The sequence below is a fragment of the Pogona vitticeps genome, chromosome 5 (assembly GCF_051106095.1).
Source record: "Pogona vitticeps strain Pit_001003342236 chromosome 5, PviZW2.1, whole genome shotgun sequence".
In the NCBI taxonomy this organism is placed as follows: domain Eukaryota; kingdom Metazoa; phylum Chordata; class Lepidosauria; order Squamata; family Agamidae; genus Pogona; species Pogona vitticeps.
Genome location: NC_135787.1, coordinates 194,772,873 through 194,792,324, shown reverse-complemented (window position 1 = coordinate 194,792,324; position 19,452 = coordinate 194,772,873). Strand labels below are relative to the sequence as shown.

Here is a 19,452-nt window from a genome sequence, read left to right as displayed (position 1 = left end):
TTGTTTCCCAGACTGTTTTAGATCCTCCACCTTTTCCATATTCTTTCTCAATAATGTTTTTATATATTAGTGAAGTTAGTCCTCTCTTTTTATTTTTATCTTTTTGTATACAATATTGTTCAAATTCAGTTAATGTTCTTAGAAGGCCAGTTTTTTGTTGTAAATGAGTAGCGAAACTTCTTATTTGTTTTATTTGTAGCCAATTGCTTTTTATTTGCTTTGTTTTCTCTTCTATTTGCCTGATAGTAAGTGGTTCCCCTGATTCGAATAAGTCATTAATTCTATATATTCCAATTTGCTTCCATTCCTTAAATTGTACATATTTCTCTTTCCCATCTATATTTTCTGACCTGATGATTTTCCCATCAAAGCTATCTGCCAATTTTTATTCATAATGTTTTTTTTTTTAACAAAAGGTCTCGGGCGTTTCTCCAACTTTGTGCAATTGTGAAAGTTGCACTCATGGGAATCTGGTCAGCCTCCTGCTTTTACTACCTTATCTGGAACTATATAAACTGGAGGAAGAGGGGAATCAACCAGGCCCGGGGGGGGGAATTCCGTGTCTGGAACACGAACTCCCAACACTATGGTGGCTGGGGGATTCCAGGGGTTGTATTCTCCAGTCTCAGAACAGGCCAAAAATAAACACCAAATGGGCCACAACCTGCGGTTGGACGGAAGACTGCAAACCTGGGGGCTTGATTTTTGAAACATGTTTTGTCGGCACCTCTTGAGTTGGCTGTCTGGCTGCCGTGCAGCACAGCTCCACTCACTCAAATGACAAAAAGGGTGCCAGGCTTACACACAGCCCTGTTCCGAGTGCAAAGGTAGCGGGAGAGAGAGAAAAGGGCGTGCCTTTTCCAGGGGACGTGATCCACACTCCCCTTTCCAGGCCAAAGCTGGCACCCAGAGGTCGCCAAGAAGCCCTTTCTAAGAGCCAACGGTCGGTGCACTTTTCAAATCCGTTCTCAGGGGGGAGCTTCACATCTGGGCCACATCTGCCAAGAAACTTTAGGAAAGTTGCCTTGATTCGTTTGGGTGTTGGGTATTCTGGCCAATACTTTGCTACGTTCTAGAAGTACAGTGGGGTCTTGACTTAAGAACGGCTTGAGTTAAGAACATTTTGACTTAAGAACCACTCTCATAGGAAAATATTGACTTGACTTACGTACTTAGATTTGAGTTAAGAACTGAAAAAAAACCACGTGGGAGGCAGGGAAAGTGCAAAATGTGAACTTTCAGTTAACGGTTGGCCAGTGAAAAGGGTGTCTGTCTGCTTCCTCACTCCTCCCAGCGTTTAGAGAGTGGATTGGGAGACAGTCTTCAGACTGCCTGGTACTGGACTGCCTGGACTGTATTTTCCCTGCCTTCCCTGAACCTTTCTTGACCTAAGAAAAAAAGAAACAAAATATCCCCCTCTAGTGGTCGAAGGCTGAATAGCAGCTTCCCATTAGTTTCTATGGACGGAAAAGAGCAGATACGGATTAAATGGTTTTCAATGCATTCCTATGGGAAATGCAGATTTGACCTGAGAACTTTTTGACTTGAGAACCGCCTTCCAATACGGATTAAGTTCTCAAGTCAAGACCCCACTGTACCAAAAAAAAAAAAAAAGGAGAAAAAGCTGGTGTGGTCCCCCTACAGAATCCAAAGGTAAGTGGGTGGGGATCTGATGCCTTTATCAGACCATTTAAAACCACTGCATAAGCGAACTCTCCACCTGGCATGGGTCGTCATGAGGCTGGGAACGCTGCAGGAGAAAAAGGATTATATTGGACCAGGGAAGAGAGTCTGAATAGGAGACTGGAATACCATCAGAAGCAGGGTCACATAACATCTCCCTCCAGTCTGTAGGGAAGAATTTTAATGGGGCTGCAAATGGACTACCTACCGTGCAAACTCAATTTCACCCCAATGCTTTCTGACACAGAATTTGTGAACGTTTCTGCAGGCTTCTGTCCCTGGCCAAAAAAGGAACTGTGTATTCCAGTTTTGCTTTTCATTCAGCAAGATCGGGAGAGACACTCCCGTCCACACCCGCAGAAGCAAAGCATCTGAAACCTACACTTGGGACCCAAGGTTGCAAGCTGCCGCCCCCACCCCCAATGCCCATTCTGAAACTTGATTTAAGCAGAGAACCCCAGCCAACTCCTTGGACCATGATTTTCCGAATGTTCAGATTTCATCTCCATCACCTCCAGCTCTTGGGAGCCCCGCCTGATGAAGACCGGCGTGCAGTTGACAGCTAGCTTATGGGTGCCTCTTTTTAGGGGTCTAACACAGTGGTCCCCAACCTTTTTGGGGTTGCGGACCAGCTGAGCCTCCAAGGAAGGCAGCCCCCCTGCAGGTGTGCGCGCGTACGCTCTCAGGCGCATGCGTCAAGCGGTGGGGGAGTGCCCGCCCACGTGCCAGTGCCGGTGTGAGCGCTCCCTCACCCTTTGGCGCATATGCAGGGGCACCTGCATACCCTTGCGTGCCCCTGCCCACCCCTTTGCACGGGTGCTAAGGCACTTGGGTGCATGCGTCAAGAGGTGGGGCAGCGCTCACACCGACGCTGTACATGCGCAAAGCAGCTGGGGAGCGGGAGGTCTATCTTCGCAGCCCGGTCTGGCTCAGGCCACGGACCAGCACCATTCCGTAGATCGGGGGTTGATGGTCTCACAGAGCGATCACCCAGCCTTTGTCTTCCTATTCGCCCTTTCACTTCTGCACCACGAGCTAGAAAAGAGTTTTGAGCGGGATTCATAATGTAATAACAATCACTATCTTAGACCTGCAGGGCTGGAAGGGACCCCCTGTGGATGATACGGTCCAGCCGCTGTCCGGGAGGCCCGAGGATGGGGGTGAGGGGGTGGGAATCGAACTCCCAACTTCTGGCTCCGCAGCCGGAGACCTAAAGCTGTGAGGTTCGCCATTATAACCCCCACAAAAGGACCTCAAAGGAACGTTGCCTAGGCTAGTTCAGACAACTGGGCCTTCTGGTCAACGTTTTCTCTAGAATGGCGATGGGGGAAACATCCCCAGGTGGGGATTCTGGGAGCTGTGTTAACACCCACTCGCTTGCTCGCTCCTTCCTTCTCCTCCTTGCCGTTTTGCAGCCCCTGCTTCCCCTACGAGATGCACCTATCTACTCGTCGTACCTCACTGGCCTTTCTCTCCCTTCCTCTTGCAGAGTCTGCCGCCTGTCGCTCCTCCAGCCCAGCGCCCCCGTCGGCGGTGGGGCCGAGAGGCTGCTGGCTCTCCTCCTCATCCAGGCTGTCCTGGGTTTGTTCGCTCTGGCAGGGCAAGAAGCCACAGACAGTCATTACGCACCGGGGTGGATGATTATGATCATAGATACCCCTTAGCTGATCCCTTCTGATATGCAGCAGACCAACCTGGGGGACCTTCTCCTTCCCACCGGCCTCCCCTCTCCAGACCCCTTTCTCTTCTCACCTGCTTCCCTCTCTTACTTGCTGCTTTCACCCTCTCTCCCACTCTCTGTGTTTAAATATAAAACCAAATTTTCCCCTTAGCTCTGTCATCTTTGCTAAGTCGTGTTTTACCTTTTTTAAAAAAATTCCTGAATGCATTGCTTCTTTTCAGTAGAGCTCCCCCAATCAGCCCACTCTTGAGCCCACCAGGCTCCACCTGTCCCCTCCCTCCCAAGCAACCACAGAATCATAGACTAGTTGAGTTGGGAAGGGGTTCCCGTAAGGCCATCCAGTCCAACCTCCTGGCTCAAGGCAGGAATCCACATCCAAGCCGATCTGCCAGGGGGTTGTCTAAATTTCTCTTCAACACCTCCAGCGTTGGAAAGCCCACTGCCTCCCCTTGAGGATATTGGGTTCCGTTGTCGTACTGCTCTCACAGTTAGGAAGGTTTTTCCTGATATTCTGCCTAAATCTGGCTTCCCGTCCACCAAGGTGGACAAGAGTTGCCACTGCTCTCAACCTCAACGTCTCCCTGTTTGTCTTCCTTCCCTCCCACCCACAAAGTGCCACTTCCGTATGCAGCTACAAAGCCCTGCTCACCTCTTGGCCACGTGAATACCTGCTGCTTCCTCCCGTTTGCTGCAAGAGAGACCATCCTTCTCAGTCCTGTGATGCCGTCCGCTGACCCCTGCCTGGCTCTCCTGCCTGGCCACCCTTCCCTCCCCTCCTCAAACCACTTCACTCCATCTCGAAGGCCCCTGCCCCGTGGCTCACCGTTTGTGCTCATCCTGGGGGCCGGATCCCTCCTCTACTTTGCTCAGCCCTTAGAAAAAACCATGATCAGGAACCACTTACACTTTTTTGATGTGGGGGGTCCAGTGGAGTTTCATTTCAAAAGCAAGGTGACCGACAGGAACAAACTGACCGGACCTTCCAGACTGAGCAAGGAAGGTTTTCTACTGGTTTTCAAGGATTATTTTCAAGGGTGTTTTAAGGACAGTGTCAGAAACATTTTGAGAGGAATTTTTGCACATTTTTTATGCCTAAGGGTTTTGTAAAGTCCCCTATAGGGAGAAAGGCACCATAAATTAAATTAAATTAAATTAAATTAAATTAAATTAAATTAAATTAAATAGATAGATAGATAGATAGATAGATAGATAGATAGATAGATAGATAGATAGATAGATAGATAGATAGATAGATAGATAGATAGATAGATAGATGATAGATAGATAGATAGATAGATAGATAGATAGATAGATAGATAGATAGATAGATAGATAGATAGATAGATAGATGATAGATAGATAGATAGATAGATAGATAGATAGATAGATAGATAGATAGATAGATAGATAGATAGATAGATAGACAGATAGATAGATAGATAGATAGATACCGGTAGGTAGGTAGGTAGGTAGGTAGGTAGGTAGGTAGGTAGGTAGGTAGGTAGGTAGGTAGGTAGGTAGGTAGGTAGGTAGGTAGGTAGGTAGGTAGGTAGGTAGGTAGATAGGTAGATAGATAGATAGATAGATAGATAGATAGATAGATAGATAGATAGATAGATAGATAGATAGATAGATAGATAGATAGATAGATAGATAGATAGATAGATAGATAGATAGATAGATAGATAGATAGATACCGGTAGATACCAGTAGACAGATACCAGTAAGATAGATACCGGTAGATAGTAACAGGAATGTAAAAAGCATGTAATGAAAAATTTAGTGCTCCAACACTGCTGACCACTAGCGACAACTTTTCAAATGGATCACTTTTAAAAACTAACTTTGCATGCTCTGGCTTTTCTCTTTCCTACATATTTTTATAAACTCTCCTTCCCAACACACACACACACACAAACACTCTCTCTCTGACTTCTTCTCCCATCTGCTCTCCTCTCTCTGGACTGCTGCAAACTGAAAATTAGGTCCACCACTGACACCCCACGATTTCCTGCTGTAGGAAATCTCTGCGGTGGAGATCCCGCCTGCCTCCTTCTGCAGGGTGTCTCTTAACACCTCATAAAAACTCCCTCTCTTCACAGTGAAGCCATCCCACCACCAAGACGCCTCTCCTGTCCATTCCTGGGCAACATCAACATCTTGGATGCCACTCAACCCTTGAACGATGACCTTGGTTTTAAAGCAAGAGCCTAATCACGGGAGGGACTCTACAGAGGACCGGACCTTGGAAGAGGTCTTTCTTTTCCCGTAGGCCCTGCTGGCTGGGGGATCCTGGGGGTTGTATTCCAAGACAGGAACTTCTCCAGTCGCAGAACAGAACAAAAATAAACACCAAACGGGCCACAACCCACAGTTGGACGGAAGACTGCAAACCTGGGGGTTTGCTTTTTGAAACATGTTTTGTCCTTCGGGAAACGAATCCTCGAGGACCAGGCACCTCTTGGGTTGGCCGTCTGGTTGTCGTGCAGCCCAGCTCCGCCCACTCAAACGACAAAAAGGGTGTCAGGTTCCGAGTGCGAAGGCAGCGGGAGAGAGAGAAAAGGGCGAGCCTTTTCCAGGGGACGTGATCCACACTCCCCTTTCCAGGCCAAAGCTGGCACCCAGAGGTCGCCAAGCAGCCCTTTCTAAGAGCCAACGGTCGGTGCACTTTTCAAATCCGTTCTCAAGGGGGAGCTTCACATCTGGGCCACATCTGCCAAGAAACTTTAGGAAAGTTACCTTGATTCGTTTGGGCACCAGATATTCTCATCGACACTTTGCTTTCAACAAGGACCAGAAATGTCTTTGAGGTAGCATTTTTTCTAACCCTGGAGGCCCTTCACATACAGATTTCCCTCCCCCCCCCAGCAACCTGCACAGTTACAACTGCAGACCACCGCAAGGTTCTTCCCCCAAAGTGGGCAGAGAACCACTTGTTTGAGACCTTGGAAAAGTTACTGGGCCCGTGTTGGTTTGGGTATTCCGGGAGTTGTGTTCTAGCAAAGAAACTTTTCCAAACTCTGCTCCTGTAAAGAAGGACAGGCGTGAATGTCTTTCCTCTCCTTCACGTGACCTGACACTCTCTTGCTCGCTCGCTCGCTCGCTCGCTCCTCCTCCTCCCTGCCGTCTTGCAACCCCGGCTTCACCTACGAGATGAGGCGCATCTCTTAGTGTTATCTCCTGACCCCTTTCTCTTCTCACCTACTTACTTCCCTTTCAGAAAGGAGCTGCGGATTCTGAAATGACCACGAAACCAACGCTGAAATATTCTCATAATAAACTACAACTTTCCCCTTCCGATGCAGTCATTCATAGGGATTAGTGGAAGGACATTCAGAATTAAGAATATGGAGCATGTATTGGGATAAGTTGTCATGGTTTCAGCAATATTTTGCTATAGTGCTCGATGGCAGTGGCGTTGTCGCTTAGTTCCAGCAGAAAAGAGAAGCACCAAAATTTGTTTGGGGAAAAAAACTAACGGAATGGACAGGGTCGAGGTGAGACCTGAAGCAGCCCGAAGCTCATTAGCGGACTGTCGGTTTAAAACTTAGTTGGACAGAGCCCATTCTGAGTCTCATGAAGGCATGTATAGGTTATGAATAAGTGTATGTTATACGTCGAATTTATCACTGTGTTGAACAATAGTGCCATTTCTGTACCCCTGTTGTGCATCCTGATGAATTACTGTTATCTGGGAAAAGTTGAAGTATACTGTGAGAATATTTCAGCTTTGTTTTTAAATATAAAATAAAAACTTCCCTTGAACACATTCGTCTTACTAATTACCGCTGCTGTCCTTTCCCTCCTTTTCTCTCTTTTATGCGTGACCTCCTTTAAGGCCTTCAAGTCTGTCCCCGTACTTGGACTACAAATCCCAGAACTTGAAGGAAGGAAGGAAGGAAGGAAGGAAGGAAGGAAGGAAGGAAGGAAGGAAGGAAGGAAGGAAGGAAGGAAGGAAGGAGGGAGGGAGGGAGGGAGGGAGGGAAGAAGGAAGGAACGAACGAACGAATGAACGAATGAACAAACAAGCAAATGAAGGAACAAACAAACAAACGAAGGAAGGAAGGAGCTCATGATGAATGGAAGGAAGGAAGGAAGGAAGGAAGGAAGGAAGGAAGGAAGGAAGGAAGGAAGGAACGAACGAACGAACGAACGAACGAACGAACTTCCATCTAGCTCTATAAATAACAACCAAGATTTGAATCCCGGCCATGGTGCTTTACAGCCCACATTCTTCACCATTCTGCTGCTCCTCCTGTCAAAATTCCCCTGAAGCCCTAACAAAATGACCTTTCCAGGTTATTTCTGGGAGGAAGACAGTTGTAAGAAAGCGGGTGTTTGTCGTGCCGCGAACGCCTGGGCCCCCGGGGGGCAAGGGGACTGTGAGCGCCTGAGCGCCACCCACCCAGCCCCGGCCTCCGTACCTGAGCCTGCACCATCTCCACCTTCTCTTCCTCCATCCTCAGCTGGTACTCCAGTTCGTGTTCGCTCCCTTCCTCCACCCTCTCCATCCTCTCGTCCTCGTCGTACTCGCTCGCCATGCCCACCACCTCCACGGACTTGAAGGTGATGCTGCCGCCCGAGCGGAGGGTGTTCCGCCGGCCGATGGAGAAACGGCGGTCTGCGCTGCCCACCAGCTCGGAGTCCGTGAAGGGCGAGTCGTTCGACTTGCTTCTGGATCTGTCAGGGGGAGACTCACTGAGAGGGAGAAGGATGGGAAATGGTTGAGGGACAGGAGAGGCGTGTCGCAAGAGAGGTGCGCGTCAGGTGTGGGCAAAGGAGAACAAGAGAGGCAAGGCTAGTTCCCCCGTGAACGTGCAAATACTGAAAAAGGATCAGACAGGGACCGTACGAAAAGACAGTAAAGGAAAGCAACCCCAAAAACACATTCAAAGCACGAAGGCACAGAAATCGATTTGAGGAAAAAACTCCACTCAGGCAGCCCGTCATTAAGGGAAAGCCTGTCGGAAGAGATGGGGCCAAGTTAGCCTCCAGTGGCATGGAGTTCCACAGTTTTGGAGCAATGACAGAGAAGGCCCTCCCCACACACATATACAAAAATGTGCACCTGTGAAGAATGTTCTCTCAGCACGCTTCTGGAAGCCCTTCTCTCTTGCCCAAAAGGCTTCTGTTTTCTTCCAGCCCATGGAACAAGCCCATGAGAACCTAACCCCGCCAACCCCCAAGGCCCAAACGCTGAGACTCACTTGTACTTTAAGGCCTCAAGTTTCTCCAGCTGATGGACCATGATCTTGTTGCTCTCCTGCAAGATCTGGTACTCCTCAATGAGGTCGTCGTACTGATCTCTGAGAGTCTGGAGCGCCTCTGAAAAGCAGACAAGTATGGATGAAATGCAGCGCCTTTCCCCGAGAGCCAGAGGAGTCTCTGAACCTATGTCCAGATAATGTTGGGGGTGTTTGGTTGGCAAAGGTGACTATCAATCTATCCAGCACAAACCAATCGTTCCCTCCCAACCTCTGGATTCAAAGAAAGCCCCGCCTCTGCGCTCTGCATCTCTTTCCCTCTCTTTAGTCTGCTGAAGTTTGTCGCTGAAAGCAGCCATGTTGGTTGGTTTGCTCTTTGATCCACTCACAACGGTAAGTAAAGAAAATGGTTTCTGTTCTTTCTACGATTAATGTCTCGGAGTGAGTGATTCAGACCGTACGTGCCAGTTAATGAGAAAAAGGGGGTGGACTAATTTGGGGAACTTGAACCTATTCTGCTCTGCAAATCCCTGCACTTCTGCTCCACAGGTAGAGGAATTTACCAAAAAATGAAAAATTCTGCAAGAGGTGGCACCAGGGGCTGGCTGGCTCTACGTGCAGACGTTGTCATGTGTGCCATACCCACATGGTGTTTCCTCACCAAAAAGCCAGGAGAAAAACAACGCCATTAGTGGTGGTGGGGAGAGACGCACCATAACCCACCGTGCCTTTTGGAGCAAAGCCACAGATAAAGTGCCACAGTCCACCTTCAGGCTTCCGACTCCACAAATCCTGGCTGTTGTGGCGTGCTACATGGGAGGGGGGACCCAAACCACCTTGTGGGTCAGCAGGGAGAGCCTCCCGCAAACCCAAACAGCCGTGGGTTAGCTGGTTAGCCGAGTTCTGGGGCTGGAAGGGACCCATAGCCTCCAGTTCTATGACGATGACTGTGATGGATTTGCAGTACAAAGATATTCCCTGTCTCCGACCTACAGAATTATGGATCAGAGGAATGAAAAAGGCCAGACAAAATTCCTGTTCTTAGCTTCTCTCTCAAGCTGTATCATTTGAGAGGCTGTTTCAAGCATGATTCCCAAGAACTGGCCACGCTGGCATCGCCGGCTTCAGCTGATGCAAACTATCAACCCAAATCTGGAGGATAGGGACTGGAATCTACCAGACGGAGGACGACGCTTTTCGGGGAAACCACAAACTCTCTTCACGAGCGACAAGAGCCTTATCAAAGAGCCTGGTGACACCCTGAGAGACCGACACGCTCATCGTGCAACAAGTTTTTGTAAACCAACTTTCTCCATTCATCTCCCAGATGCCTTCACTTTGGCTGCAACAGCCTAACACAGCTATATTTTTGGCAATTGGGAAAGAAAGGAGGTGTCAGAGTCTCCCGAGAGAAGGACTGTTGACACCTCAGGCTCAAAACCCAGGCCATGGGCACGTGCTGGCCAAGGACGATGGGCGCTTTTGTTCCATGCCATCATTGTCCCTTTGGGAAGGCTATCAATCGATCTGAGATCTAAAAGAATTTCACCCATAGTATAAAAAAGCCCCCGACTTACCTTGGAGCCTGGTCACTTCATCAGAAGCGCTGGAAAGCTGCTCCTCAAAGGGTGGCATAACTGGCCTCTCTGGAGACGGCGGGCTGTCCCCCGTGCCTGGTCCCTTCTTCATCGCGATCTCCGCCCGCAGAGCGGTGAGCTCCATGTCGTACTCCTGGCGGTCCACCAGCACCCGCTCGAGCTCCGCTTTCAGCCGGCAAAGCTCTTCCTGCAGGCCGGCGATCTCGTTCTCGTGCACGGCCGCGGCTTCTTCGGCATCGAGGTGCAAGCCACGGATCTCCTCGTGGGCTTCCTGCAGTTGGCGCTCGAGACGCTCCAGCTCCACATTCTTCACTTCTTGCACGGAATCGAACTCGTCCTTCAGAGAGCGCATCTGAGCTGGAAGGGGGCGAGAGCGACAGGACAGGGAAAGAGAAGGCCTTTTTACAAAAAAAAAAATCACTCGCACCGACAGCGGAGACGCCACCGCTCCGGTTCGGACAAGTCAGGGAGACCAAACGTGCAGGATGGATCACCCCAGGAGACTGAACGGCCGGAAATTCAGGAGCGATCAAGAGAAGTGGAACCTCCGTGTCCAGAAGTAGTATACCCCCTGAGGTCCAAATGTTGGGGAAACAAATGTGATGAAAGACAGCCATAAGAATGTGAGAAGAGCCAGGGTGGACCAGACCAGTGGCCTGCCCTGCCTGGCCACACATTTCTTCCCACGCCAACCAGGTGCCTAAGAGAAGCCCGTCCGTCAGACCTCAGCACCATGGTTCCCTTCTGCTCTTTCCCCCTAGGAAGTGGGGCTCAAAGTCATGTCATCTCTGATCTTGGCCATCATGACGAGTAGCCACTGGAGACCATGAATGTGTCTAACCCTAAACTTGTTAAGGTTGGTGGCCCTCGTCACTACATGCCATGGAAGCAAACTCCGATTTAACTCCATGAGCCATGTGATGACGGGCTCCTTTTTTCCCCCTCGTTATCAAACCTTCCCTCATTAGGCTTCAGTGGATGACCCCACCAGGTTCTAGGACTCTGAGAGAGGAGAAAAAGCTTCCGCGTCTCTCTACACCGATTTTAAGCATCGCTATCGCACATCCTCATATTTAACCCTATTCCAAGCTAAACATTAACCCAATGCTGCATCTCTTTTCTACACCTCTCCCACCCCCTAAATACATGATAGCATTTTTCAAATACTTGAAAAGTAGTCCTACACAGGAGGGGGCCAGAATCTGTTCTCCATCATCCCCAAGTGCAGGACATGGAACAATGGGCTCAAGTGACAGGAAACCAGATTTCGGTTGAATATTAGGAAAAACTTCTTAACTGTTAGAGCGGTATGATGATGGAACCCATGACCTCAGGGGGAGGTGGTGAGCACTCTAATGCTGGAGGTATTCAAGAGAAAACTGGATAACCCTCTGTCTGATGTACTTTGATTTGGATTCCTGAACTCCATTATTCTATGATTCTATATTTGAGATGCACAGATCAGAAAATGTCTTGCTATTAAATTCCCAGGAGAATCTAACTAGCTGCTTTTGAAAAGAGAGAAAGAAAGAGGGAGAGGGAAATAACATTCCTGGGATATGTCAAGTTGCTGTAGACTGGGCCAGCAAATCCATTTTAATATCATGATATCTGTCTGCATGCATTACACGTGTCTACATGAAAATCCCATTAACTGAGGAAAGAATATCAAATAACGACATTCCATGCCACCCCGAGTCAGAGCACTCCGTCCAAATAATTTAAATCTTTTTCTCTCTCTCTGTTCAAAACTGGATTTATTCCGCACTTTAGGCCATAACCAGCACGTGAATCAAGACTGGAAATGAACAAGAAGTCAAATTGAACATTGGAAAAAAACACACACACACAGCGAGCTAGTGGTTGCAACATCAGACAACGGCCAAGAGGAGTTCAAGTTTGAACCTCCAGTAAGAAAGAGAGAGGATTAAAAATATGGGGTAAAGTTAGCACTTAACACAATGGGATCACCTAAACAGGATTATCTCAGATTGTTTTGGATTTGTTATCCGTTGCCTGTCATTAACCCTCACTGCAAGTCAAGCTGTACAGAGGACGTCATTAGAAAAGGGAATTCCTTAAATGCTAGGAGTGTCCAGTGATAGCAGCAGCACCTTCTCAAATGTGACTGCTTTGTGATTTGTTATTGCGAGGTTAAGCAAAGCTTCATTTGCTAGCCTGGTTTCTCAGGCCTGAAAAGCTACCAGAATCACCTCTCTGGAACACTAACATGACTTTCACTTTGTGTTCCTTGGTCATGGCCCCATGTTCCAAAGCAAAGTTTGAAAAAAAAATCCTTCTGTTTCCCAAAAGGATGACCATCTTTGGCATGGAGAGGAAGGTGGGCCCAGATTCTCAATCTACCCCTTTCGCTACAGACATGACGGTCATTCCCATCGCAATGCCTCTTTTGATCCAACCCAACCTGCCCAACCTGCCCAGGTGTTCAAGCTGAATTCTCTCGAAAGGACCTTTTTTGGGCCTCCGGGTGGATCTGGGCTGTAGGGTTGGCAAGCGAGCAGACCAAAAGCTCAGCCTGGTGGCCTCCTCTGGCCCCTTGAGAAGAAACTTGGTTTGCAGAGATAGGCAAAACAAATACAGACCCAAACCAATTTTTTTATAAAAATGCCATCAACTAAACAAACTCCTTCTTTTTCCCCCCTTAGCAAGGGGCGCTGAATACAAGGGTGACCAGAAGGAAACGAGTCTGCAAACTGTTCTGTGATTAAAAGCCCAGGAGCCGTAAAGACGAGCGAAGTTGGCAACCCTAACCAAGACGGAGACGGGCCGCTCACGGGAGAAAACCGAGCACCGCCAAAGCGGTCGAGTCGGGCCGGCGTGGGGGAACAACACGAGGGGAAGCCAAGGGAGACCCCCGGCGAGGGGGGATCCTGAAGGATTTGGGGGGGAACACACGGATATTTGGGAAGGGGAAGGGATGGAAGCCAAGCAGCCGGGTCGGCAGTTGGGTCCCATGAGAACAGGTTGCCACGGCAACCGCCTCCCCACGCCGCCGGACACGTTAGCCCCTTCTTGGCCCCAGGACTCACTGCTGACAGAGGAGGGTGTGGGGCTCAGGTCCATGCTGGCTGCCACCAGTCGGGGTGGGGGGGCAGCCCGGCCCCTGCACTTGGCCTGGGGGGGCCCCTTGGGCTCTTAAAGCGGCAGCGCCTGCTTGGAACCTCCGGGGCAAGTCTTGAGCTGGCCTTCTTCCTCGCCCAGGAGTCTTGGGTCAGGGAGGGGCCCCAAGGGCCAGTTGGGAGCCCGGCCAGGATGATCAGGGACTCAAAGCCCCTTGCCAATGCAGGGAGGAAACAAGGACTGCACCTGTTGAACTGCCTACCTCCTGGGGCCACTGCTCTTATGGGGACTGGGAAGGGATTTCCGGGGTGGGGGTTGGAGCTGGGGGGGGTCACAGAAAGTGGCAGGTGGGGGGTGATGTTTTATCTATCTATCTATCTATCTATCTATCTATCTATCTATCTATCTATCTATCTATCTATCTATCTATCTATCTATCTATCTATCTATCTATCTATCTAATTTAGAATTTTCTCCTAGAAAAGCAGACAATGACCTTCCTCTTCACCCACGCTTTCCCTTTCATGTGTGACTGCCTAGGAAGCCGTAAAGAGGAAGGTTTTATGTTTCGCTTCTTCTGAATCTCTTTTCTGTAATGCTTTTCCCTAACATTTTTCAAGCCATGTAATTAACGCTTTACAAATGTTCGAATGATTTGCTGTTTTTAGCTTTTCCGATTGTCTTCTTCATGAGGCAAGGTGCCTGAGGTCCTTTTTTTCAAGGGTCACAGTAGGGTAAAAATGTTTTCAATAAATAGATAATTCCAACCCAACGTCACCAGCGCTGATCATGGTAACCAATGAAACAATTCCCAGCTTGATAAAAACCCTTCGGGGGAGACAGAGAACTCACAAACACTCCTTTTTTCTTCTTCTTCTTTTTTGCTGGTGAGTCAGGGCAAGGCGAAGTGAACCCCACAGGTGGCCACACAAGACAGGCGCTGGGGAAGGCTCGCCCGCGCATCCTTGCTAAAATAACAGGAATATTCACAAACATGCCTGTAATCCGCGAAAGGCAGGAGGCCATGGATGCTACATGACACTCAATCCGCCCAAACCACATTCTCTTATCCACCGCATTGAGAGGGAGGTCCTACCACCGCCACCCTACATTTGAGTAGACGGTGCAATAAGCGTCCTAGAAGACGTGCGCCTTGCTGGGGGCAACTGGACTGATCCACATCACATGTGCTTTTTCCACCTCTGTTGCCATTCCCTGAATGACAGGCTGTAAATTACAAACGGCCGCCCATGTTTTGATGGTTTCACTATGGAATGCTGCAGGCCCCCCCCCCCTCTCTCTCTCTCTCTCTCTCTCTCTCTCTTTCTCTCTCTGAAAACCAACTCCACTCCTAGTCCTATTTTGGAGCAAATGCTCTTGAGCTATGTCGCAAGATTGCCTCCATCACTCACAGGAACTGGCCGGCCCAATTACAACCCCGAAGTGACTTTGCAATGAATCCACCATGTTCGCTGTGCGCCGTAAAGGCACTCTTCTCGGTACCTTCCGAGTGCCTCCGCCAGTAAATCTCTGAGACCTGCACCAGACGCCCACCATACAATCTCCTCCGGCAAAGGGGTCGGCCAATTAATGAATTGGACTGTAATCAGCAGGCACCAGGTCACCACCCGCTTTCACGAGGGCTCCTGGCAACCCCACACCTGCCGGCTCAGAGGAAAAGTCTTAAGTCCTTCCGAGGGGAACCCCTTGACAGCGCACTCCGGGTTCTCCTGGATTCCATTCACTGGGCTCATTGGTGAGCTTGGAAGAGTTACCTTTTCTGGCTACAACTCCCTTGTATGCAATTTGAAAGGAAGGCAGGATTTGACCACCCGATTCTCTTGCATAAAGAACGGGTCAGGTACACTGGTCCTCCTTGCGTCCATTCTTATCCTCAAGCATGCAATGCAGAGTTTAGTATGTGAACAAAAGGCAGGGCTAACCCAAGGCATTTCCCTGCCTGTGATGGAGCAGGAAGTGGGGGCCCTCCTTTCCCTCACCTACATCAAGGAACACAGGGTCCAAAGCCACCCACCTAACTTTGGCGCCTGAGGCCAGAACACCTCCAAACATCTCCGCCTGTTCCTGACCGTAAATGTGCAACGGCAGCAAAATTAAACAACAAAGATTTCGTCGCCCCTGTCGTGATGTTCCGAATCCGCCATCTGCGGCAACCGACCCATCCTGGACCCGTGACAGGGTCAGCCTGGATTCAACAGGGAGAGGGAAGGAGGGGAGGAGAGATCAGCCTCTCCAGATTCAGTCACACCTCGACGGGAACCAGACAAAACTCCCAATTTTGCCAATGGACTTTTGCCCAGGATCCTCCTGTTTCGCTTCGGGGTCGCCAGACTTGTCCGTGAGGGAATCCATGGGGCGGCCTGAACGTGGGCTGTTCTAGATGATGGCACTGGCTCCCTCTGGCGCAGATGTGCGTGGCCTGCACCATCCCAGGCCGGTGTGATGTTCTGCCCGGGACCCTCACTCGTCCGTCTGTCTCTCCCGTCAGAAGACAGAAAGACTTCCTTCAGCCATCAAAGCCCAAAGTGCAAAGAAATGTATTCGAGGGTTCCAACCCTCACTGGACGTCCTCCCTCTTCTCTTGTGGGCCAGTCGTCCCAGTCCAGCAAGGGTGACCCACGGCCTCCCCTCCCCAGGCAACATGGCCACATATAGCTACGCCACCTGCTGCTCCCGAGACCCGTGGCCGGGCATCGTACAGTGCGCTGGCTATTTATAGTGGCATTATGCACAGATTAACACTCACTCAGTGAGAAGTAACTGAGTTACAGCCCTAAAAATACATCAAAAGGCACTGGGAAGAAAGACCGGCTCACTGGGAGAAACCGAAGCTGTGCCGAGGGGCCTTTAAAAGAGCAAAGACGAGGGGATTCTTCCTCAACTCCTCCTCTTTTTTTGGGGGGGGGGGGAAATGCTTAAAAAGGAACAAATCAAAAATTAATTACCACTGGAACAAAGCAAGCTGCATAGGAATATCCGTTCATTACGACGTTCATTAGCAAGAGCACCGGGCAAGTGATCCCTTACCCTAGGAACATTGCTATTACAGTACCATGTATTTATTTCATTAACCGTTGGATAGCTCAGGGGCTTAGGTCTCTAGGGAGCCAGAGGTTGGGAGTTCAATTCCCCCCGTGGGCCTCCATGACCAACGCTGGCCTTCGTGATCCAGAGGGTCCCTTCCAGCTCTGCCGTTCTAAGAGGATGACTGTTACCGAACTATTGTATAGCTCAATGGTTTAAGGCAGTGGCTCTTAACCTTTGTTACTCGGATGCTTTTGAACTGCAACTCCCAGAAACCCCAGTCAGGACAGCTGGTGGTGAAGGCTTCTGGGAGTTGCAGTCCAAAACTCCTGAGTAACCCAAGGTTAAGAACCAGCGGTTTAAGGCATCTGGTTGTGGAGCCAGAAGCTGGAAGTTCAATTCTCTGCTGGGCCTCCATGGCAGAGGATGATGGACTGGACGATCTGGACGGTCCCCTTCCAGCTCTGCTGATCTAAGCTTATTACTCTTCCTCTAGAAGCCCCTGGTTTGCCAAACATCTGAGAAAGTGGCTCACACTAAATTAAGACCTTAAAAACACACCCTTCACATCGAGCTTTTAAGAACAGCATAGCGGCAAAGTCCTCTCTCAACAGCTCCATGCCAAGAAAGGCTGAGCTGGGCCCCCTCCAGTACCGTCTGGGTCTCCTCCAAAGATCAACCGTTCCAGGCTCTGCACGGAGTCAAATCCTGCTTCTGATCTCCTCTTGCACATCAATCTTTCCGTTACAGGCTGCCGAAATCTGTGTCGACAACAAGATGTTGGACAGGGAGAACTGGGACTGACCGCCTTGGCTTGCTCCTTTACCTTAAGCCCTGCTGAGGCCTTGCTGGCTTTCTGACAAGGAGTTGGGTCTTGCATTCAAATGGAGGTGCCCCCCCCCTTCCAAACGAACTGCTATTCCTGAATCCCCAAAAGTCCTTCCCGGGGGAGGTTAAGACTTTCCTATAAAGTTCCCTCACAGGCCAGGTCCGTTCAGGAAAAACTCTCAGGAAGGCTAATTTAAAATTTCCTCTTCTAGGTTCAGCTTGTTTTACTACTTTCTGAATAGCAGGGTTGAGAGATTAATGAGGAATTCATGACGAATCCCCTCTCCTCATTGCCCTCATTGCCCCGGGGGGGGGGGGCTCGCTTGATGGACTCTGAGTCCCTATTTAGAAGCTGTGCGTCCTGAAAGAGAAAAGATGATCGGTTTATTCTAAAACCAAGATGCTCTGCGATCTCCAGACGAGTTTCCCAGGTTGTTCAAACAAGAAGTTCTACTCTTTCTCCCAGTTATTCCACCCTGAATGATCAGATGTGACAAACTCTATTCTTTTTTTGTTTGTTTGTTTCTCATCACATGACTGAAATATTATGGCCTACTGCATTTTATGTGTATTATAATGTCTTCATCTTTATTCATTGGCTTTAGCGCTCCTTCACTGCTTTCCTTTCATCCAATAAACTGTTAGCACCCTGTAATAAATCCACACTTCAAATATTTGTTGTTGTTGTTTTTACAGTAGCCAAATTCATTATTCTATGCCATCCAGAAGAAGCAAAAATACAGAGGGCCATAAATTTACACACAACCAAACTGATTTTACATTTTTATGCATCACATTCTTTCTCATAAGGAAACGGTGGTGCAGGCTGTCTCTAGTCTGTCTGTTCTTGCGTAGCTACAACTCCTCAGCAGAATATTGTCTAATCTCCTCTTGCCCTGCTCTGTTACAGCCTAACTTCTAACACAGCACCAGCACGCCCTCTCTGAATCTGCTACAACATCTACCTTGATATTCTTAGTTTTACCCTCATCAAGGATCGGGTATCCTTGTCACGGGGCGGAAAGTTCACTTAGATCAAGAGAGGAAGCTGACTCACCCTCTCGGGTGCCTTTATGGGAGTCAGCAGCTAGGAGCGAGCCCGGCAGGGCCAAACGTCAAACGGACACCAGGACTGACCTTGAAGCCTCTGGATCTGCTTGGTGAAGATCTCAGCCTGCTGCGCGCTTGCCAGTCGCTCGTCTTCCAGCAAACCTGCCACGGAGACAAACAGAATCAATAGCTGGTTTTGCCCGGGCTCCCTACCTGCTTTCTCAGCCACAGATTGCCCGCCTGGATGTTCTCCTTCCAAAGCATTCCTTCTTGCAGACTTTTGCAACCTCTTTTTTTTTTTAACAAGAGGGGTGACAAAAAGGAAAGGGGGAGTTGAGGTTAAAGGGGAAAAAGAGAAACAATCATATACTAACATCTATTCTATACCTATTGGCGTATCAAAATTCCACGTTACTCTATTTGCTCTTTTCTGCCTTCTAGGTTTAAGACTTTTGCAGCCTCGTTGAAGGGAGACGACTGAACGCCAGCGTGGCACCTAGCTGGCTGGGACATGTCTCCGTGGAGAGCAGGCGGGAGACAGTGTCACCCTTGGAAGGCTGGGCTCTATAAGGTGTTCAAAACTGATTATGGGAGATGTAGAAAAAGTTGTCCAGAAGACAAACGTGTGTTTTAAAAGTATGGTTTGGTGTGCGTTTCTTTGTTTGTTTGTAATATTTTTACCCCACCTTTCTCCTTAGAAAAGGACCCAAGGTGGCTTACAACACTGAAAGACAATATTTAAGGCATTCATCCCATCATCACAACTCCACGCCACCTTGGGCGCCAGACATCAGAGAACAACGATCATGCAGCACAGCAGCAGCAGGCTTCATTTCCAGAGATGCTGGCAATAACAGTCAGCATGGATTTTCCTCCATAGATTTTAATTGGTTCTGCTGAGTAAGCTCTTAAGAGTTCTGATCTTGCTTAAGGGGCTAAGTGGTGCATTTATTTTATAAACTGTTACTTTTAACAACTGAGATATTTTCTTCCATGCTTTTTAATTAAAGCTAAAGATGACTTGCAGTTATAATGCTCTTTACTTAGAAATGTACTTTCCCCCCCCCCTTTTAATATTTTCAGACCGTGGATAAGTGAATCAGTAGAAACTGATCTTGCAGAGAAGGGGAGGGGGTGGGTTCCGTACTGTATTAGTTTTCTAATCCGACAATGGGATTTGCTGTCTTTCTCTAAACCTGGGGTGCAAGTGTCTTTTTGGTCCTGTCCTGTTCCAGAACTTGGAGAAGTTACTTCCTGGAACAACAGCTCCCTGACTCTCTCA

At 48.9% G+C, this 19,452-nt stretch overlaps 1 protein-coding gene across 7 annotated transcripts in view; it reads right to left on the bottom strand.

Annotated features, from left to right (window-relative positions):
• CCDC136 (coiled-coil domain containing 136) overlaps window positions 1-19,452 on the bottom strand; it is a 41,733-nt gene that overhangs the window by 9,575 nt on the left and 12,706 nt on the right. For 3 of the 7 annotated variants that reach the window (XM_073002420.2, XM_073002419.2, XM_073002422.2), the window contains exons 3-7: window positions 18,258-18,332; window positions 10,146-10,523; window positions 8,572-8,689; window positions 7,789-8,062; window positions 3,141-3,275 (exon numbers count right to left, since the gene is read on the bottom strand). In XM_073002420.2, coding sequence (XP_072858521.2) covers window positions 3,141-3,275; window positions 7,789-8,062; window positions 8,572-8,689; window positions 10,146-10,523; window positions 18,258-18,332 — 980 coding nt within the window. The remainder of the gene's footprint in view (window positions 1-3,140; window positions 3,276-7,788; window positions 8,063-8,571; window positions 8,690-10,145; window positions 10,524-18,257; window positions 18,333-19,452) is intronic. The other 4 variants (XM_078376544.1, XM_073002423.2, XM_073002424.2 and 1 more) reach the window with 2 other exon arrangements.